Here is a 24,139-nt window from a genome sequence, read left to right as displayed (position 1 = left end):
CTACTTTCCAACGCTGTCTGGTTAGTGTTTGGAAATTAAGAAGCAGATACATCCCGTAGGCCTGGAACAGTCCAGTACTAGCTATAATCCAATACTGCTAATACAATGTACCACTGCTATTTTAGTAAACAAAATAACATTTTACTGGTGCTTCAGGCAAATATGGCTGCAGCTGGAGTTCTTTATTGGTCTTTAAGAAAATAAAGATAAATAAATAAAATGAAATCTAAATATCCAGAAAAGTATTTTCTTTAACTGGTTTCAACTTTAAGCAAACAGCTTTAAGTTGCCATTGGTGCACTGCAACGTCTAATACACACCTAAGCAATGTACGTATATCACACACTGCTCATTTTGCTGCCGTCATTCTGCTGTTTATACCAAACTTATACTTTAACGCATGAGTCACTATGGAACAATTGCACAGTCTTGAGAAAATTATTGGTTAGACCTGCAGGTTTTCGCTCTCCATTATATAACATTCAGAAAAGCAAATTACCAAGTTGAGTTGCAGAATTTGAACAAATAGCTTTGGCAAGCTTAAGTTTTCAATGCTTTCAACATTGCTTCATTTCCCAGGATGATTTTTGATTGTTCATGTGACTATTTTAGAGGTGAAGGTTGTAATAATTTTTTTTCTCCCAAAATTGCAAGTTAGCTAAGGAGGGGGGGGGGGGCTTCATGTTTGCACTTTCATGAAGGGTTTCAAATAATTTGGATGATTACAGAAGAAGATGAAGAAAGGAAAATTTAAAAGAAAGACAAAAAAGAAAACACCGGCCTTTGACCCAAAACTTCCAATACTTGTTATTTCAGTCATTGTCCCCTCATTTTTCACCAGTCCTCCTTGTGTCTGTATCTCTAGGACACACACACAAACAGACTACTCATGCCCTGAGGTCCTGTTTCCGGTCTTAGGTGCATGAGAGACACTAGCCAGCATCCGTGTGGGACTTGAGCTTTATTACAAACACATATACTCATGTGAGTAGTGATTGTGTGTGTGTGTGTGTGTGTGTGTGTGTGTGTGTGTGTGTGTGTGTGTGTGTGTGTGTGGGAGAGAGAGAGAAAGAGAGAGAGATGATGCTGTTGTTTCTACTTATTTTCTCAGTAAATGGTAAAATGGTAAATGGCCTGTATTTGTATAGTGCTATACTTAGTCCCTAAGGACCCAAAGCGCTTTACACTACATTCAGTCATCCACCCATTCACACACACATTCACTCAGTCTCCTCCTCATGCATCTTTTAAGCATAAATACTAGTTAACCTCAACCAGATGAAAAAAAAAGGCAAGCCTGCAGGCACAAAAAACGCAGCACCTTTGTGTAATGTTTCTGTAAACTTGTAAACTTCTGTGACTTGTAGGCAACACAAGCTTCATTTTACACATGGTTGTATATTGGACAGTGTATGTTTTCTATGAGATAATAGTGACTGCTATAGATGACAACTAACATGGAGCATGCTTATGATATAGATTAATATACTAGATTGCTTCACATCAAAATTGTAATGAATAGGCCCAGATTCTCACATTTAAAGCACACAAAGGCGTTTTGATCACACTGCATCTACTGTTTTGTAACAATTTCTAGCAAAACCTCTGTAAGTATCAGCCTGTCAAGATAAAATCTGAGAAAAGGATTCACGTTTCACTCACACAGCACTGCAATCAGATAATCAGATAAGCTGAAATACTCACATATGCTTTTGAACATTCAGTGGAAGTGTTTCTTTGTTTAGTTTAATGCTCCTTCTGTGATGATTTAACATCACAGGTGTGATTTACACGAGGTGATCAAGTAAAGGAAACAATAAAAAAGTTAAACAGCACTGACTTCATAATGCAGATTTTAATTTGAGGTGGTGCATGTTGTCTCAGTTCCATGGATCTGAAAAATAAACCTCCCTTTTGAAATTAAATCTATGGTATTCAAATATACATCAAAAGACTGTGTTCTATGAAAATTTTATGTATTCCATGTCTTTTCTCATTTTAGTAAACACCACTACAACCATGGATGAGGAACAATGCTACTATAATGAGAGCATCACCTTTTTCTACAACCGCAGCGACAAGCCTCTTGCTAACGACTGGGACACCTACAGCCGGTTGGTGATGGGCCTTGGCATCACTGTGTGCATTTTCATCATGCTCGCCAACCTTCTGGTAATGATCGCCATCTACGTCAACAGGAGATTCCACTTCCCCATTTACTACCTGATGGCCAACCTGGCAGCTGCTGACTTCTTTGCTGGATTGGCGTACTTCTACTTGATGTTCAACACGGGACCAAACACAAAGCGTCTGACTGTTTCGACATGGCTGCTGCGTCAGGGCTTGATTGACACCAGCCTTACTGCATCTGTAGCCAACCTGCTTGCCATCGCCATTGAACGCCACATCACCGTGTTCCGCATGCAGTTACACACACGCATGAGCAACCGGCGCGTGGTGGTTGTGATTGTCATTATCTGGACTATGTCCATAGTCATGGGGGCGATACCCAGCGTAGGTTGGAACTGTATCTGTAGCATTAAGTCTTGCTCCAACATGGCACCTCTCTACAGCAACTCTTACTTGGTCTTCTGGGCAGTGTTTAATCTTGTGACTTTTGTTGTCATGGTGACACTATATGCCCACATCTTTGTGTATGTGAGGCAGAGAACCATGAGGATGTCACGGCACAGCTCTGGACCACGACGCAACCGAGATACCATGATGTCTCTTCTGAAGACTGTGGTCATTGTGTTGGGTAAGAGCATTCACTTTCAGTCTACGTACTGTAGCTGTTGATCTCTTGATAGTCACTAACCTAGACTTTCTAGCAGGATGCCACTGCCTATATATGTATTTGTCTTTGTAGCAATGACCCAACATTTGAAGTCGCCAGCAGCAGCAAAACGATGCATGTGTTAATTAGTTTAACTATGAGGCTGTTACATTCAACACTGAATCCAAGCACAATGTCCTCCTAGCACTACTGCAGACCTCATATATAGTAAATCATATTGGTCAGTGGTGCTCCCCATGATCATTATTAAAAGGCTCAGGTTTTTAGTTATGAAGTCACCTTTAAACTTATGATTGCAAATAGCCAAATGAGTATGAAAATAATTAAATATATGCAAGCAAAAATATATAAACATAGTGGTTTGAATAATGTGGTTTTGTTGATTTAAAGTATAGTAAATTATGTCTCTTTTAGAAGATGCATATATCAAATACCAAGGCCCATGTCCATGCAAGTGCCTTTAAGGCTTTACGCTTCACAATAATTGTGCACAAAACAAAAGAACTTTTCTGGTAGTCTGTAAACAACAGCATCTGTACTACCAACAGAATATGAGGAATTTAGATTAATCCCACATCCCATCTTTTATAGTTCTGAAGAAATTTTCTAGTGCTAGCATGTCCTGTTTTCTTGGTAAGAATTGTGAAATACCCTCAATTACTCTCCAGCTGTACTTTCATTTTCACCTATAAAGAACACTAACGGATGTCTGAGGTATATAGGCTGTGCATAAAAAAAAACAGATTACAGTTCTCACAGATACAGCTGGCCTCAGTCCAGCTTTCCAAACTAAAACTAAAAACACAGTTGCAATGAACAGCAGCAGTTTTTGGTTTTTTTTACTGTAGTGCTGCAGTGTGGTCAACTTTTTTGGTGTCTGTTTATACGCTGCAGATGTAACTCTGCCTGTTTAACCTATCACCCAAGCTGCGTGTGAAGTCTTGACAGTTTTATGTGTGAGCATTAAGCAGAGATATATTTCACACTTTGCAGGACTCTGTAATAATCAGACTCTACTCCTTCTTCTTCTTCTTTTTTCATTTAAAACTAGAACAAATTAGCAGACCAGCTCAGTTATGTTTATAGTATGTTAAAAATTGTGGGGGAAAAGGCTTCTTAGTGCCTGGAAGCAGGATGTGTTGCATCCTAGACAAAACATACCACAGGATTGCAAGTGATCTCTCTCCTATGTGCTCTGCTATCTCATCCTGTTGTCTTTACTCCAAACTTAACTCAAAGTAGTGGACAGGAGACTATGATCTGGAGCCTATAGTGGGCTAAAGAGGCAGAGAATGAACATCTGCTGTGTAGAGATGTTTTGTTTATTTCTTTACTTCTTTGGTAACGTATGAGGTAAACAGTTCTGAAATTAATCTGCTAGCTTTGGTGTATGTTTCCTAATGGCCATGGGGTGGAAGCTATATACCATGGTATGAATTAAATCTAACTGTCATAGTTTTCTTTGCAGATAATGTGATTTTTCTAGGAGGAAGTAGGACTAAAAAAAAAAAAGTCAAAACAAAAAAACCCCCTTAATCTGCTTTTTCTGATTCTTCCATTGCTATAAATTATATTACATGCGTAAGCACATTTTTGCAGTAAAATATCAGTAATGAATATACAACAAAAAAAAACAACAACTTTTTTTTAACAATAGAAACCAGCATTATTGCTGTCTTTATCTATTGTCTAATGGATAAATAAAAATGTCAATTCTCTGGTGTCGTTACAACTATCCTACAGCTCCTTTTTTCTATTCAGGAATACAGGAAAAAATGAAAAGCTAAGTGGATGTAAGAACATTCGAATAACTGACTTCATATGAACTTTAATGATGTTAATGCAAGGTTGCATAGCTATTTGCAAAAGACTCACTCTATAAATCTAGGTAGAAAACAGGTTTTATAATCACATAACAATAGTAAGCATTAGGATTCAGGAATTAACATTAAGAAACAAAGTTACAGTCATTTAGCTTCATGTATTTCGGACTAGAGATGACTGTTCTTTACCAAAAATAGAAAAATAGCTTTATGTTTTTACAGTTTCTTTTCAGTTTAATCAGTAAATCATTAGCATCAATTTGAAATATTGTTTTAAAATTTTAGAACAAGCCACATTTATTCTTCTCCACTCAAGCCGACATGTTACTGAGAAAGTAAGTCTTTTGAGTGAGGGTGTGATCTGTTTTGGTTTAGTCTAAATGACATCATTTTGAAGCACTATCAAGAACGCTCAATTCCATGCCCCAAACCAAGTCTCTCCCTTGTATTGCTTGCCTGTTTCATTGTACATGCACTGAAAACCTTTGGACTTCTCTTACTTTTCATTAAACAAAAAAACAAATAGAAACAAATTTGTTTTTGTCTTTTCTCAGTATGTGCCAAAAAAAATGACTATAAAGGATTTTTCCATCTCCAGGAAAGAACATGTAAAATTCCAGTTGTTTTTAGTCGCAGCAACCAATTTTTAAAGCCCAATTCTTCAAAATTTAGTACCACACAAAAATCTCAAATCAGGAATATGTTTAGGCTGAGCAAGAAGTGAAGCTCGGGAGCAATCCTAACAAATACCAGCTGACATCATCTAGCGCAGCCAATATACTTCCATGCATCCAAATGGGAATCTACCATAAGGGAAAACTCTCTAAGCTATTTCAGTGTGTGTGTGTGTGTGTGTCAGTTGTTGGCAAATGCTGGAGTGTTCTGTGAATGATTTGATTATCTTAAAGCTTATGGTGTTGTATGAGGTCACATCGTCAGACAGCATGGAGTGCCAAGCAATACCATGCCCAAACAAATGCAGATGCCATATCACAGACTGGTACTTGTCTCCAAATTACAGTGTATAAGCAGTCAGTATTTACCCCGAAGACTTATTTCAGTATCTAGATTTCAAAGGAAGGACAGAAATGAATGATTGCACACTAACAAATGTGCCCTACTCATACACAGACGTTTCTGTAATTTTCTGCTATAATGCTGGTGTATTTTCTGGCTGAGCAGAACCAATCTGTAAAAACCGCAAGCCAAACGCTCCAATCTACTGTCAGCATGGAAACACAACTGGCATGCATCTCAAAGTGTCACCTGTTTTCTGTGTGTTTGAGTTTGTGTGCATCTGTGTACGTCACTTAATGCAAGAAATAATTGTAGACAATACAGTCTTTGTAATTGCTCCCTATGGCAGGATCTACGCCTTACAAATGTGATTTCAGCAGCATGGGTTGTTACTTTCAGGCAAACTTTAAACACTGCTTAACCCTTTTACATTTGAGGCCCTTTAAATTTGTATAATATTTGATAAGGCATTTTCTTTTTCAGTGCATTCCTCAAAAGTGAATTGTAGATTTTATTTGGACTTTTTCTGGGAAAAAAGTCACACTGAGTATGTAGAAGTCTCAGAAACTCACAAAAACGCATACCGTATATCCAATATGACACACTTGACTTAGAGTTAAACAGTTAAATATACAAGGTGTTATAAATTGCTTTTAGATTGTATTCAAAATAATATAGTTTCCTTATTCTTTCAAATTAATTTTTATTTATTTCCTTTTTTGTTAAAACATATACATCTTAAACACAAAACCTGCTGCTCATTTCAAACCGGTACCTTCGTTTCATTCCCGCCTTGATGTCTGTTGTCTTCTGTATGTGTTTCTATAATACAAGTTACAATATGTCTCCAAAAAACATCTGATCCCACAAAATTTGAAAAAGATTTTCATGCTGCATTTGTTAGGGTGTCTGCATCTTCAGTTACAAGGTTAAAGGGTACATCAGTTGTTTTAGAACTAAATGACGAGAGGCTAACCATCTTCACAAACCAAACTAAGTCCAGTTGCCTTCTTATCAAGCAGCTGAGAGAACCTAAGTAGACCTTTTGATGTTGATGTTTGATTTTCTTTTTTATTCCAAGTTTATTAAAAAATAACAGATTTTAAAAAGTCTCAGTGCATAGATGAGTCACTGCTGCCAAGCAAACATCTCTGCAGATAAACAGATAGGCTATTTTTGTGTAGGTCAAGCAGGAAAGAAATGCCATTATTTCAAGGAACTCACTGTGTTTCCGGTCAAAAGCTGGTTTCTCTAACCATTAGCTCACTGTGAAACCACTACAAGACTCCATCACTGTGTACACCACAAGCATCTTTGTGGACTCTGTGCTGTGGACTCTCAGCTATTGAATGTGAACTTTAATCTAATCTTCTGTGTGGAAGCACTGATGTGGGTAAGAGGGGAATGGGAAAAGAAATCCTTCTGTGGACAAACGGGAAACTAATGGGCCCTTTTAGAAATATATATAGGGATCATGGTCATGACCACAGATAATGATTGGGTTAGAGAGACAGTTGAGACAGAATGTGAGATACAAGTAAAAGATGAAGCAGGGGATGGCTGACAAGAATACAGGTTGCAGAAAGGAAAACATGACCACGATCAGAAAGAGACGTGCAATGAAAACAAATCCCAAAAAACCAAGATAGAAAGGAAGGATAAACTCAAGATTTTAAAATTCATAAAGGGATTTTTGAAAAACAATAGATTTTAAAAAGAAAAAGAAACTGAGGAGAGCAATAAAAAATGATACAAATAGATTAATGGTAGGAAAATGAGTGAGACTCCCAGAAGATGAAAACAATAATTCAATTTGGGGTGTTTTTAAGAGCCACAGAGAATTCACATTAGTGGAAACCTAAGCTGGCATAATGAGCCTTCCAAAATAATTGAGTAATGTAAATGTAAGACAGAAGAATAGGAAGCTGTTTCTTGAATGTAATATTTTAATGGGTGTTGAATATTGGATAACTAGCATAGACATAAAATTGTAATGCAAACATGCAAGTGTAATGTTTGCACAAAAACTTTTGTTTTCTAGTGTTAGCTTAGTCTTTCTACATTGGGAGTACTTATGAGTTTAGCTTTTGAACAAAAAAAAAGAAAAGAAAAGTAGCAGGGGCGTCGTTAGCGGTAGAGTTTGTTTTAAGTATGCGTGTTTCAGGCTTACTGTAAAAAAATATCAGCCCATAAGTGCTCACTTGAAAAGTAAACACATTTAACATCTAACAATGTAGCCATCTTCTTTTCTAATTTAGTCATTATGACCATTGTAAAGAAATCGAAGTAACTGAAAAATCAACCAACACTTTACTCACTTTCACCTAGCCAGCCTAACAGTTGTCTGATTGGCTAATGTAGTCGTATTAGTCTCGCCAGTCTTTCCCAAATAAGCATAATTATTAGGCAAGTTGTATTTTTGAGGAATAATTTTATTATTGAACAACAACCATGTTCTCAATGAACCCAAAAAACTCATTAATATCAAAGCTGAATGTTTTTGGAAGTAGTTTTTAGTTTGTTTTTAGTTTTAGCTATTTTAGGGGGATATCTGTGTGTGCAGGTGACTATTACTGTGCATAATTATTAGGCAACTTAACAAAAAACAAATATATACCCATTTCAATTTTTTTTTTTTACCAGTGAAACCAATATAACATCTCCACATTCACAAATATACATTTCTGACATTCAAAAACAAAACAAAAACAAATCAGCGACCAATATAGCCACCTTTCTTTGCAAGGACACTCAAAAGCCTGCCATCCATGGATCCTGTCAGTGTTTTGATCTGTTCACCATCAACATTGCGTGCAGCAGCAACCACAGCCTCCCAGACACTGTTCAGAGAGGTGTACTGTTTTCCCTCCTTGTAAATCTCACATTTGATGATGGACCACAGGTTCTCAATGGGGTTCAGATCAGGTGAACAAGGAGGCCATGTCATTAGTTTTTCTTCTTTTATACCCTTTCTTACCAGCCACGCTGTGGAGTACTTGGACGCGTGTGATGGAGCATTGTCCTGCATGAAAATCATGTTTTTCTTGAAGGATGCAGACTTCTTCCTGTACCACTGCTTGAAGAAGGTGTCTTCCAGAAACTGGCAGTAGGACTGGGAGTTGAGCTTGACTCCATCCTCAACCCGAAAAGGCCCCACAAGCTCCTCTTTGATGATACCAGCCCAAACCAGTACTCCACCTCCACCTTGCTGGCGTCTGAGTCGGACTGGAGCTCTCTGCCCTTTACCAATCCAGCCACAGGCCCATCCATCTGGCCCATCAAGACTCCCTCTCATTTCATCAGTCCATAAAACCTTAGAAAAACCAGTCTTGAGATATTTCTTGGCCCAGTCTTGACGTTTCAGCTTGTGTGTCTTGTTCAAGGATGGAATAAAGTTTTGTGATATTTTCAACATTGTCAAAATATTTAACCCATCTGTCTTTGTGCCATGTATAATTAAGTAAGTGAGTGTTTGCATGTGTTTGTGTCTGCACATGTGAGTGTTTATCTACCCTCAGTTCTGCATGTGTGTTTTGCGTGCATGTGTCTTTGTGGGAGTGCAGGGTTCACTGCCATAATCTGGCCTCTATTATTTCCTTATTTTTGTTCCCATAGACCAAAGATACTTAATTAGAATTTAAGGAGGTCTGGATAGAGAAAGTTTCCTCAAACAATAGTCCACAATATGCTAAAGTTCCTTATAGATTATAATTCAATGCAGTATATTACAAATAGCCTAACACTTGTCTGTAAACAGGCAACAACTGGCTGTGAAGCAAAAGAAAGAAATTACAATTCACCATTGTTGAATTAGTGTTTCCTATTTATTTTCAATGAACTGGACGGTACTTTCATAATAAAATGTTCTTTTTGCAAGTAAAGCAAGCAAGGTTTACATTCAAAATTTAAAAATAGCTTTTCAAGAAGTTGTCTTTAAATAAAGGGCTTATTTAAAGAAAAAAAACATGAAAAAGTGTAGTTTGAGTTTCCCCTTTTCTTCTATCTATCAGGATTAAAATAACCCTACCATAAATACGACAAAGGTTGCACAGAGTAAAATAGAAATGGTGTGATAAATATGTAGTATAGGTATGGGTGCATAAAGAAATGCATCTGTGGTCCACCTATTCGTTACCTAGGCCATAGACCCATGTTCTTTTTCTAATAAAAGATTATTTCTGTAAGGAAAAAAAACAGAGGATAAAAGTTGTGGAAAATAATGGAAAAGTAAAAAACATGTACCATACTTACCATTCATGCCATTACATTGCCATGTGAGCATTAAGAAAAGTCTTAAGATAAGAAAGAGAGCATGGTGGTGGTTAAAAAACTGTTGCTGTATCTTACACTTGGATAAAGCAATACATATTAATATTAGCAGTTCATACTATAGGATAGGATAGTCCTAAGTAAACATTTATACAAATGCATCATGCAAAATTTCTTTTAAGTAACTAAATGATAATCTGAGAAACTGCATAGTTAGAGAGTGTACAGGAACAACCTCTCATACATAACTCTGTACTTTATTAGGCTCACCTAGGACGTACGAGGGTGGATTCCCTTTTCCCCTTAGTACCGAATTAATTGGTGGCATAGATTCAACAAGACGACTGAAGCATTCCTCAGAGATTTTGTTCTACATTCATGTGACAGCATCACACAGTTGCTGCTTATTTGTCAGCTTCACATCCATGAAGCATATCTCCCATTCCACCACATCCAAATGGTGCTCCTTTGGATTGGGGTCTGGTGATAGTGGAGCCCATTCGAACTGTCATGTTCAGGAAACCAGTGTGAGATAGTGAGAGATTGGTGACATGGTGTGTTATCTTGCTGGAAGCAGAAATCAGGAGATTTGGATATTGTGGTCACAAATGCATAGATAAGGTCAGCAAGAATACTGAGGTAGGCTGTGGGTGCTTAGATAATGTCCATTTGGTCCTACTGGGTCCAAAATGTGCCAAGAAAACAGTCTCCACATTATAATATCACCAGCATCAGCCTGAAGTGTTGATATTACGCATAGATGGATGTTGTTTACTCCACATTCTGACCTCACTGTCTAAATGCCTTCAGAAATTGATACTATTAAATTCGGTTCTTTCGGATTCTTTATGGCCAAAAGGACAAGGCTCAAAGTAGTCTTTTTACTTTAAAAATGATCTTTAATTAACATATCCTGGATATGGAGACCTTTGCACACAACACACACCCCAAGGTCTGAAGCACAAACGGAAGCCTAGGTATTTATATACTTGCTCTCTAGTGTGCATCGAACAGCCTAATTGGTTTCACTTTCACTTGATTCTAGCTGCAAAAGCATGCAATTTCCTGTCAGGACTTTTGGCACAGAGTGTACTCAGAGTTAGGCCTTTCTTATATAAAGCAATGTAATCAGCATATAAACATTTGAAATGATAAATTTAAACCTCAACAATACTCATTGGACCAGGCAACGTTCTTCCAATCCTTTGGCGTCCAACTTTGGTGAATGTGTGTGAATTGTAGCATCAGTTTCCTCGTCTTAGTTGACAGGCTTCTAAGTTCGCCATGTTTTGCATCCTGAGGTGCTCTTCTGTATACCTGGGTTCTAATTAGAGATGGCACGATACCACTTTTTTATGTCCGATACCGATACCGATATCATAAATTTGGATATCTGCCGATACCGATATGAATCCGATATAGTGTTTTTTGGGTTTTTTTTTGCCTGTCCCGTTTGGCTCTTTTGCCATCAGAATTGTTGTCTAAAGGCAAAGAAAGATGCCCAACGGATTTACTTTACCAGATTGACCATCCCAGCCTTGCCGTAATGGTCCATTTGATTCACCTTTTATTGTTTATTTTATTTTCACTTACTGAATATGGGACAGACTTGACTGGGGGAAAGAAAGAGGGAAAGAGAAACAGCTGAGAAGAGGGACGGGGGAGAAGGGCAAAAACCAAAAACCAACAGAATGAGCAGAAAAAAAAAAGAAGAAAAAAAGAAAAAAAAAATGCATATATCAATCACCTGGGTCACCTGCTGAGAAAGAAAAAGAAAACAAGCAGAAGAGAATATATAGTGATATAGTGTTTTTTAATCAACAAAACTGTTTTTTTTTAAATATCTTGCTGCATTTTGTATAAGTTCATACTCAAGCGTAAAACAACAACTACACTAAAGCTATTCTGTTATACCTGTATGCAAAAAAAAAATAATTTCATAGTTCAGCAATACTGATCAATCTAATAAACCTAAACCTACACCATCCTCCCTATTCTGGTATTTTAAAGAGTACTTAGCATAAATATTAAGCAACCTAACTAATAGGGTTCCAACTCCCAGCAACAACAAAAATAAATAAATAAAAAATAGGGAACCACCCCTCACGCTCCACCTCATGATGCTTAATCGACGTAATCAACCTTAATTTGATGCAGTATGAAAAAAAAATGCACAGAAATCAATTATTTTTCAAGAAATATTAAATAGATTCAACATCTTTCTTCAACAAAATTGCAGACTGCACAGATGGTACCTTCCCAAAGGAAAAAGTACTATAGCTTACTAGGGTATATATATTAGACTTAATAGTCACTATATACAGTAATTGACTTCTATTCATTTTACATCAAATTAAAACTTTGGGTGTAAGATTCGGATAATTATTTATTAAAAGCTAGACATTTTAAATGAGAATAAGAAAGAAAAGTATGTCTTTGTGCCCCCTTTTCCCTGTTAATGCCCTATCGGCCCCCCTGGCTAAACTTTGCTAGATCCGCCCCTGCACGGTTACCAGCCTCAGCTACATAGAAAAAGATCCTGGAGTAGAAAGTAATATTAAATAAATTCTAACAACAGCTGATCAAGCTTAAACGTGCTGCTGCTGTTTATCTGCTGGTTTCCTCTTTCTGGTGCAAAGTGGGCCAAAAACAAACCAGAGAGACGGACTGGACAGAAAAGCCGATCAGCTGATCGTTAAGCAGTTTCATGATTGAAGTAGCAGCAAGAAGAGGCAGTCGCTCCATATATCGCTTGTTAAGCTTAACGCAGGAATGCTTTACAAACATTCAGAGATGGACTTACACACTTGCTTTACTTCTCTCGGGATAACTTTGTCGGAGATGAAATGCCGGGTTGCTAGCGAAGCTCCAAATGCTATCCAGACCACCGACAGGTCCCGCATGCCACAGCCGCTCTATCACGTGATGCATACTGCTCCGAGTGCTAACGTTCTGAGGTGAGTTACGGCGTGTTGCAAGTTTTGTGAGGTGCTTTCGTGATATTTAATGGATCGGATTACATTTTTTATTTTTCTCCGATATCCGATCCAGTAATTTAGGTCAGTATCGGACCGATACATAATATTGGATCGGTCCATCTCTAGTTCTAATATGTGATTATTTTGCTCAAAGCAGTCTGGCCATTCTCTTCTGACCTCTGCCATCAGTGAAATATTTTTGCCCAGAGAACTGACACTCCATGGGTATTTTCTCTTTTTCAGACCATTCCCTATAAATCCTGAAGATGGTTGTGTGGGAAAGTCCCAGTAGAGCAGCAGTTTCATAAATACTCAGACCAGGCCAGTATTTCAGAAACTGTATTTATGGGAGTGCAGGCCCATCTGGCAACAACCATGTCATGTTCAAATTCTCTTAAATCACCTTTCTTTCTCAGTTTGAAGTTTAGCTAGTTCTCATGTCTGTATGTCTAAATGCCTTAAGACATTTGATTGGCTAATTAGATATTTGTGTTGAGAGTCAGTTGAAGTAAAATTGCAGATCAGTCTTTATAAACCCCTTGAAGCAATACATTTTTAATATGTTGTTCATGAGCAATGACACAGTTAATCCATTGTGCGCTGCTGTTTCTAATAATTGCTTTGAGTTACGTAAATCTTGAGAATCATTCCACAAACTAAAAATGTCTCCCCTAAAGCTCTTTATCAGGTTTGACAGCAAAACGATTCCTTTAAAGGTTTATTTACTGCATTCTAGTGACACATGAGCCATTAACAAACTAATAGGAAAATGTGTCATTTATGAAACTGTTGCAATAGTAGTTTGTCATTGCAATAGCCACACACATCTTAACACATTTCTATGTACTTACTTATTTTTATAAGACAATGAGCGTGCCAAAGTAGTTTTCCTACGTTTCCATACACTTTCCAGGCCTGCTTCAGAGCTGTGTTTATTTACCTTCTTCCAGTGACTTTCCATTCTCCAGCCTCTTTTCCCTCCATGTGGCATTTTTAAGTAGTGACAGGGCAAAAAAAAAGAAAGAAGAAAAAAGAATCACATGTTGCTTCCATAAACAAAACTCTGGTTTACCCTCTGTAAACCTGGCATGGTAGTAACACTGTACACTGTGGCTATGGTAAACCAGCCATATTCTTTTGGGGTAAAGAGGAAATTCTGCAATAAATATAAGTAATGAAGGTAATTATATACTCTAGGATTCAGGAAGGAAATTAAAGAATTTGAGGGTTGACCTCGAAGGCCATAAAATCACAAAACGGCATTCCTTTCTCATTTTGAGTGGAAATAAAACAAATTTCCTTTACATATATGCACATATAGTGTTTTATTATATATTTTTCACTGGACGTGATCAGATTTTTTCATTTATTATTGTGATGGATTTTGCCCTACTACGACAATAACATATTGTGGATTGTGGTTAAGATAGATTGGATGCATAATAAATGTTTACATCAACACTGACACAGTAAGACAGTAAAAACAGAAAATACAGTCGCAGTCATAATGTTAGAGTCAAGGTTTTTTTTTTCTCTTGTTTTTCAGACTGGAAATTCTAAATGCTTCCTCTGAGCATTTTTTGTGCTGAGTCTGGTCCTGCTCCGAGTAAGATGTTTCACTGAGAGACAAATAGTTGAAATAGTTTCTCTGCTGGGCAATGAACTGCTTGAGAAATTTATCCAACTCTGGAGAGTCCGCTTGCATAGTTAGGAAGTGAGGTCAAGCTCCGCTGCAGCTGCCGCCTGCACAACACTAACAGATAACAGACCTTCCTGTCAATACTCTCTCGCTTTTGCTCTCGCTCTCTCTCTGTCAACTCTGCTCATTTCTCATCAAGACTCTTTGTTTTACCAAGTGGAAAGTCCTATAGTTGTCGTATAGTTAGGACAAATATTGTCTGATGACTGAATTCACAGCACTTGACATGCACGAGTAATGTCAGTGACCCTTTCCACTGCGCTAACATATTTCATCTACTCGGGGAAGTGTCCACTTTAATGAACAAAGTGCATAGCTGATTTATTATTTATATTTAATATTTATCACAGTCATTCAAATCCCTTAAATCTAAGTTATTTTTCATCAATTTTTAATGAGGTTTTTGACCTTATTAACCTTTCTTTACTTACATTTGGTCATAAAGAGATATTGGTACTTTGTTTTCTTGACTAATGGTGGTGTGCTTCATAAGTGATGCTAATGTGGTTGTAGAGTGATTGTTATTTGTTTCAACAGATACACAAAAAACATTTGAGAAAAAGGACAGGAAGGCTATCAGTGAGGGTTACGTGTGCTCATTATAGAGAGGCACTAAAACAACGCCATAGTGCAGTGTCTACCACTGTTGCCTCACATTAAGGAGGTATCTGGTTCAAACATCCTAGTGAGCTGGGGCCTCATTTGCTTGTGAGAGAGTGTACTGTGTTAGAGGACTATTATACTTCGCGAATGGCACTGTACGACAAAAACAGTGTCATAGGGTTGCGCACCTCTCAGTTTTTGTAACCTTCCATGCTCAGCCACTGCTGCTGCCAGTTTGTAGAGGGAAACGAATGTGTGACTGCGCTGGTTTTTACCACCATTGTATTGATATCAGTATAGAAGCCCTGAGGGAGATGTTACGACAGTATAAAAAAAACAAAACAGGACTTTGTGACAAAAGCTTCTTCTGCTATACCAGCACTAATGATTAGGGTTTGCATAAGTGGCAACACCTATAACTCTTGGAAATAATGTAGTTGATATCGCCACATTAACAGCAGAAATAGATGTGTGATGACCTCAGTGGTGGTCTAAAAGCAATCAATGCGTCAAATTTAATGGGGTCCCTGGCCCTGTGATTGGAAAAGGAAATATCTATCTGATTCAAACACAGGATGTTGCATTGTTAGTGGATTGATAGTGTTTTGTTAGAATTATAAGAGGTGGTAGGATGAATTCTAATGTAGCACCAAAAGGACCCATTTCCAAGTTGCCTGTATTGACTCGTTATTATTCAAGTGTAAGTTAGCAAAAGCCCAAACCAAGTAATCAGTTCCCAAATGTTGCTCATGAGTCACGACCGTTACTTACATGAATCTTGCATACTTCGATCAAAAACTGCTATGTGCTACAATTTTAAAATCCTAAAACAAACACAAATTACTTTGTAAATTCATGGTGTCATCATATGATGAATCTTAGTGTCATCATCTGTGGAACTAAACACTCAGTTGACGTGACCCACTTCCAGAAAATGGAAGAAGTCAGCTTGATTCATGTGAAGAGACGAGTAAATAAAATAAATAGTATTGAATTGTTCAGTCTAAGGCAAAAAGGTTTCTTTCATACATATCACAAAATTACACGTTAGCTCCAAGTATGTAAGTATTATACTTATGACAATTTTAAAATAGAAACAGTTATGATGTGGATTACTTTTAAGGTTTATATTCCATTATGAGGTGGCTGTTACTCCGGAGTTAGTGGGTGGTTCAATCCCTAGCTCCCCCAACCTTTATGTCGAAGTACCCTTGGGCAAAATACTGAACCCCAAGTATCCACTGATGCATCAAAGTGTGAGTGTATGAATTTTAATGTAAAAGTGAAATAGAAAGAAAGGACTTATATGAATGTGTGTTAATGAATGAATGAGGCTTATATAAAAAAGAGTGCTTTGAATACTCTGAGTAGAAAAGCATTATTAATTAAGAACAGTACCAGTCCAGTTACCATTTATGTAGCGCAGTGTATGAAAGGATGGAGTAGGCTTCGGTTTTCTGATGGGCGTGTCAATTACCTCAACTAATATGTACAATTTGTGTTTTTTTAGGTGCGTTCATCATTTGCTGGACCCCTGGTTTGGTCATCCTCCTCCTTGATGTTTTCTGCGCTAGCTGCAATGTCTTGACCTACGAAAAGTTCTTCCTGCTACTCGCCGAGTTCAACTCTGCCATGAATCCCATCATCTACTCCTACCGTGACAAGGAGATGAGCGCAACCTTCAGGCAGATCTTGTGCTGCCAGAGGCAGGAGAATGTGAATGGGACGGCAGCAGAGGGATCCGACCGATCTGCATCTTCCATCAATCACACGGTGCTGACTGGCAGCACCATGCACCACCATCACCACCACAATGAACATTCGGTGGTATAAAAAAAAAAGAAAGAAAAAAAAGCCCAGTGTCTTGGATATGAATCCATCTTGAAGGGATTATTCTCTACAGGAGATACAGACTGAGAGAAGGTAAATGAGTGTATGTGAAGAAGAATATGGCAACTAGAATGAAAGCTGAAAAGACTCAAGCTTTCTGAAGACAGAGCTGAAGAGAACTCTGATAGGCTGTTATTATTTTGTTTGTTAATTTCCATTTGTGTTAAATGTGTTGTCACAGGTAAAGATGATATGAACTATTTAAAATCTGTGAAGTAGAGTATTGCCAGTATAGTCCATCCTCTTTATCCAATCTTCCTAACTTTATGCCTGGTAGGTTTGTACTATTACTCGTCTAGAGCCCCATCATTATGAAAATTATCAAACTTAACACCCTACATTTATGTTATTGTTGGTTGCTGACTCACCTGATCCCAGATTTACAACATAGTGTTTTTGATTTTCATCTCCATTTGTCGGGCAGAAGCTTTAACTTTAAATGGATGTGGTGTAGGCTCAAAGCAGGATATTGTTACCAATGTTATATATATTTCAAAAGATGTCATCCAAAATGAAATCCTGCCTATATTCACTTGTTTTCCATGTTTTGCAATCTACAAAAACCCTGTGACACTGTTTCATCCATGAATTCAACACAGTATTTTAATAACCTCAAACATTATCATTTTCTGCTGTAGAGTTGTCATCTATTGTTTAGCAACAAGTAAGTTACAAAGTACAACCAGGTTTGTTTGTTTTTTTTCATTCTATTCTACCTATCCTCTTTTATGAACACGCTCTTGTGAATCCATTAAATCAGGTTTTTGCTTCCATTCAGTTTAAATAAAGTAAGGATCCAATGTTTGCTACAAATCCTGGATTGTTTACTCCCTCTAAGGATTTAAAGGCAGGCTGTTCCAGGGAAAAGAGTAAGAGGAGGACAGTTATGTGAAGGCAGGATGAGAGTCATGTTTGGTGCACTTTCAGAGTCTTCATATTATGACACCAAATGTGCTGAGCAGACTGCCTCTCAGTGTTTTCCTTGGTCCCCTGATGCTGACCTCGGGAGGGAAAAGGGGGAATTGTGGAAGTGAATGTGAAAGTATCACCTGAGTTAGTACCAGATTGCTTTGTGGTACCTTGAGAATGGGTTATTTAACAGAACAACTTAAAATTAAAAAAGAAAATCAAACCTTTTGACTCAAAACCCTTCTCCCACTCTATTTTTACCAACTTTCATGAACTAACGATGATACGTGAGCATTTACCTACCTCACTTCTGGTGTAGCCATGCTAGCCACTGTGTCAGGCAGGGCTCTAGGCACAACAATGCTATGACTATGCTGTTGGGATGGCTAATGACTCACAACATAACCTTGATTAGCAGCAAACTGTGCAGTTTGTTGTGTCAAATTCTTCAAAGGTGTACACTTTTAAGGCAGTTTGTAAATTGTCAGTGGTACACAGTGAAAGTTAGCCAAAAGCAGTGCTCTTCAGTTTAGTTTAGTTTTTGTGTTTTTCACCTCCATTAGAAAAAACACATTTTTTAAACAAAAAAATAAAGAATTTGAATTAATTGTTTAGAGAATTCTTGAACTAAAACCCCACAGACACAGAAATGCATTAAGCCTTAGCAAATGTGCAGTTGTTTAACAAAATCTCAATGACCAGCATAGATGTTTACTTGCTGTAACACTGGTATCAGTGATATGAAGTAAGCAGATATCCAACCAAAACATGTTTTATTTTGTGTCTCTGTCAGAGAGATAGTTGACGCTTACATTTAAAGTATTATTGGTAGCTTATTTTGATTTTTATGACAGCAATGACAAATTAAAGTCTATTCTTATCTTCCCGCCTTAGGGTGCCTTTATAACTGACTCACTTATGAGTCAGTGCAGTTCGAATGGTGTAATATTTCCACAAGTGCTCTCATTAACTTGCAATTTTGTGCCAGCTGAAATCCAGCATGGCAATGCTATGATGCACATTGTTAAAAATTGCAAACTGAATGTTTTAAATCAAAACACATTTTGGCCAAAATACATAGACAAACCTCCCAAAAACTGACAGCAAAGTGAGAATCACTGCCAAAAGTACAGTCAAACGTTTTCCAGGAAACCAGATGTTTTTCAGGAATTTCAGCTGCAGAGCTAACATTAAGTCACCAGGTATCTTTGCCCAGATGTTTGGCCTATTAATCAGGCAATTTATGTTGTGATATACAGACAAAAAAAAATTTCACCATCACTCTGCAACACTTGCATACATTTTTGATGCATGTGTGAGATAAAGCACTGTGCCCTAGGGCACCTCAGTCATCACTTTTATTAGTCATTTCCTTCCTGTGCCAGTGCTTTTTTTAATCCCTAGCAGTACTTCTACTTGAGACAAAATGAGAGAAATATTCTAAGGAACCAATCCCCCATAGCAAACGTGTTGCATTAAATTTGTCCAGCTTTCACACTTTAATGTCATAAAAATCTTGACCAGATTTTGTCAATATATGGCTCTGGACCCAACACTCCATATTTGAAATTCACTGTAACATTTCTTTTAAGTATTAATTTAGGTTATTATATCAAACCAACTAAACATTCAGTGTCTTTGTTTACTAGTGTGTCAGTCTTTGTGTGTACAATATGTATATATAAAATATATTATGCAAAGTTAATCACCAAAGGGAAACATGTTTTGTGTCTGTAAATTTCACTGTGTTATACTCTGTCCAGATGTACTGTAGGGTTGTTTGTATGGTTTTTTTAAATGCCATTTGTATTGTGATCCTAAATAATGACTTTCCCATAAACACTATTACAGCAACATTAACTTGTTTGTGATGCAAAATTCAATATCTATGAGTGCAGTGCTTTTCAGTTCCTGTCCATAAAAAGTCAATTAACAGCAGAAAAGCAGTGATTCGCCCTCTTCTGGTTGAAAGTTTTAAGCTTAGAACATGTCCAATCATACCCAAATGTGTTTAGCCGCAACCACACCCATCAGTGCTGTCTGTATGCACTTGTACAACACTGCAGTAGTGAGAAGAGTAAAAAAAAAAGAGCGGTGTTATGTTACTTTTCAAGCTTGCTAATACACCAGTCCTGCATATGTTTCAGAAGGACAGAGTGTAGGATTTAGTGGCATCTAGAGGTCAAGTCAAAGCATGCAGCTAACACAGCTTGTGGCTAACAACCTACCAAATTAAAAGTTGTTAGCCAATGTAGAAATGCAAGTATCAGTATGGATACAATGCCTGCCCTCTTTTATGCCAGTGTTTAGTTATATGTATGGAGAGAGAGAGAGGGAGAGAGAGCTACAGATGTCAACAACAGGCCTCCTGAAACTGCCCAGAAAATGGTGTGATGACTTTTATCTCCTTAGATTATAACGTCATGGCCATTTTACCCTGATTGCTTCTTATTTTGTCTGAATGATGTGTGCTGTGTTTGCTGTGGCCTTCAACTGATGCTGCTTGACACAAACACTGTGTGATGCAGTTCAGAAACATTCTGTAATACCAAAAAAAACTGATGTGTTTAATAAAAAACAAAACAAATAACAAAGCTGTAGATCTGAACATTTTGTTTTTCCAAAGTGAAACATAACATTAAAATGATGTTGAAGGTTTCCAGGCAAAGAAAAAAACAAAACATGCACCACATGTTTTATATTTTTAAGTAATGGTGAAAAAAATCTATGTGATTTCCATATTATCTGTACTTCAGAGTCCAATATTAATAAATGTCCAACCACAGTCATGGTGTTGATACAATAAAAACATCAGCCTGACTCCAGGTGAAAGTGTGTGAAAGTTATCTATATGAAATGAAGGACCTATGTAAAAAACACACAAACAAAACAAAGACTCTGTCATGGTTGTTCTGTTTGATTTCATGCCAATATTTGTGCTTTTGTCCAAACAGAATGGGGAACACAGAAAGACACAGGCTTTTATTGTTGTTGTTGTTGTTGTTGTCATTTTTTTCCCAGGCCATTAAATAGTTTGTGGAAAATGAGCCTGCTAACATAGTTTGGGCAGCCTTAACTGTTACCAGAAATTTTTGTGCGACTGTGTATTTATTGTTGGAGGAGGAACACATTTCCTCTCAATGCTGTCTGTGTGCGACTGTTTTACATAGTGAGAAAATGCTGAATGAATAAGTTCCCGAACCTTACACAGTCTCCTGAGGCAGTGTTTCTGGACTTGGCTCATATTCGGCAGACAGTGTTGACAACAATTCATTAGACACATGTGATGCCATACTTGAAGTCATCTTAGATGATTTTGGAATGTAAAATGTGTATTAGACAGGCACATTTATTTATAGTATATGCGTATACATTAGGTTGTATAATCATGAAAGATATATTTGGGACGAGCTGAATAGGGGAAGGGACTGATAAGCATATGCTTCCTCCTTCTGCTTTTTGAACAAGACATTTTTGGGGTAACATTTTACTTTTGCTTTTCTTTATTTCCTCATTAATAGGATGGCTTTCAGCGATTTCATGTTTATTTTTGTTATATGTATTTACAATCATTACTCATATTTTCAAAATAAAGATTCGATTGACTGATTGATAGATTGATTGATAAATGGAACAGGTTTTCTCATTTTTAATAATGTTATAACGATGTAGAACTACCATTAAACTCTTATGACTACTTTATGCTCTGTCTAGTCTATACTGGCCTTTGGTGTCTGTAGGCTGATTAATTTGGAATACAAAAGTTAGTGATTATCTGGTGAATATATGGAAAACAATTTATTTAATTTGTGACAAAATATTCGACTGACACAATGCCAATTCCCAGTCTAAAACCATCTCTTGTGTGTTTCCACCAAAAAACAATTTGCCTCAGTGGCTAGAAGATATGATATATGAGAAACTAACCAGATGTAGCCCACAGATTCTGTTCAGCATGATTTGCCACAACTTCTGAAAGAAAGACATCATTAAAGAACTAGCATTTTACCAGCACTGGTGCAGCGTTGGTGGAAAAGAGGTCAAATTTGCATCTTTAGTGTAGCACAATTAATGCACCATGTGCACGTGGTTACAGGTGCAAAGCAGAGACAACTGGAGCTGAACCACTAATATGGTATTTCTGTATGTTTACTTACACTGTAAGAGTGGTCAGGGTCTGTGTCATGTGTGACATAAAGTATGCAGCAGTCCTTGCAACAGCAGAGATGTTTCCATGGAAAACAACATTGTCTCCCCTTCTGTGTGTGTGTCTGTGTGTGAGAGTGCATTTGCTCTGTTATGTTTATTGTTCCACAGCTTTGGAGTGGTAGCCTCCAGTTGACTGATATACGTCTGTTCACGTCCTGTTGCTGCCCGAAAAGGCCAATCAGGGCCAGTGTGGCCACGCAGGAAGTTCTCTGTACAGTTGCTGAGTGAGGGGGGATGTAACATCTTAGTCACAAAGTCAATATAGACACTTTCCATAGTTCCTCCCATGGTTTGCTGAGTGAAAAATTAGTCCCATTAGTCAAATGTCCTACTGCCTGTTTGGATAATGACTTTAATGGATAGAGTTGAGCATCATGTTGCCAGCTACATTTATGAAAGATGGAAAAGTCAACAAGACATTAAAAATCTGCTGAACAGCTCACATCCAGAACATTTAGAAAATACCAGCTTCCTCTGTTACACTAACACAGAGTTTTGACAAAACAGGAAGTGATTCTTAGCTATAATAACATATGACTGCCAGACGTGAAGATCTGTTTTTCATGAGGCCACAAAAATAATTCTGTTTTACTAATTTATTGTGAATAAGTGTTACCTCCCAGTAAGGATCAGCTGATGGCTTTGCAGTACACTGAAAACAAAAACACTAACAAAACAAAGAAGATGGAGACAGGACAAGGAAATGACTGCAACGGCTGCAGATAAGAAACAAAACACCACAATCATGGATTCACTCTTGGAGGAAAATAGGAAGGAAATTAGGAAGTACATTCACATGGCTCTTTTGTATAGATTTCAACTTCAGTGAACTTTGACCTGTGAATACTTGTTCAAGAGTTCCAAACCATCCTGAAAGTGTTGACCTTTGACAGAATAGATAAACCTGCAGGATTAAGTGCCAGTGTTGTTTAACGAGTACATATCTTTTGCAGAGGCATTTTTATGGCTGATAGAGTTGCCTGTGAAATAATTTTAATCTGCATCCTTGGACAGCACACCAAAGAAGAGCAACAAAATGCTTTGCTTCTGTTTTTTTGATGTGGTTATACACACACACAAATGACACAAAGGACTGTTTAGCATTTTATAAAACAAACATTTCAATTCACTAACAAAACTGTTTAAGGATGACTAGGTGATTAGGATTAAAAAATAAAAATACAAAGAATGAGTAATGATTATGTATTCGGAAGTAGCATGTTCATAATGAATGTGATCACCTCATAATTTTCATGATAGCGCCACATGCGGTCTAAAACCTACTAACATACCATTGTATGATTCTCTCTGTATTGTATTCATTGGTGGAGAAGTGATGGAGATAGGATTGAAAGACTCTGAGCCAAAGTGTAGATCAAGAAAAAGACGGATGAAAGTGCAAGGCCAGACTCCATACAGTCTAATCTAAACAGTTTACACATAGGCATCCCCCACAACGCACACAGATGTCCTCCATTTAACTTGTATACACACACACTGTTGCACTGAGATGCAAACGCAGACATTTTGAAGAAGTTGTACAATTGCAAATAAACAGGGCTTATTGCAGTCACATAGAAATTCATGGTAAAAATGCTTTGTGTAGCACCATTTCTCTAATGCATCCTCTTGCACTGAGACATAATAAGATACTAAGGGCCTTGTATAAAGAGAGACATGCAATGAAATAAAATAAGATATAGTTTGGGCTCAGAGAGAGAAAACTCTACCAGTGATAATGTCAGTAGGAGCTCCTGAACCAGAGCAACACACCTTTGAAAGTGATTGTGGACATTTTTGGGTTTTCTTCTTTAGAGAGGTGTTTTGGGTTAAGTATGATGGCAAGTGTAAATATCCCTTTCTAACTGCCTGAATTCAGATGCATGCAGACCTTGTGAAAAAAGATCCATCGTACTCTTAAAAAAAAAAAAAAGAAGTCACATTT

At 37.4% G+C, this 24,139-nt stretch overlaps 1 protein-coding gene across 1 annotated transcript in view; it reads left to right on the top strand.

Moving 5' to 3' along the window:
• Positions 1-21,687, top strand: part of lpar1 (lysophosphatidic acid receptor 1) — a 43,251-nt gene extending 21,564 nt beyond the window's left edge. Inside the window, exons 2-3 of the mRNA XM_082541235.1 lie at positions 2,003-2,758; positions 16,697-21,687. Coding sequence (XP_082397361.1) covers positions 2,020-2,758; positions 16,697-17,019 — 1,062 coding nt within the window. The 5' untranslated portion in view covers positions 2,003-2,019 and the 3' untranslated portion in view covers positions 17,020-21,687. The remainder of the gene's footprint in view (positions 1-2,002; positions 2,759-16,696) is intronic.
• Positions 21,688-24,139: the final 2,452 nt, after the last annotated feature.

Source organism: Aulonocara stuartgranti, assembly GCF_965226115.1.
Source record: "Aulonocara stuartgranti genome assembly, chromosome: 7".
Classification (NCBI taxonomy): domain Eukaryota; kingdom Metazoa; phylum Chordata; class Actinopteri; order Cichliformes; family Cichlidae; genus Aulonocara; species Aulonocara stuartgranti.
This window is presented reverse-complemented; position numbering and strand designations above follow the sequence as displayed.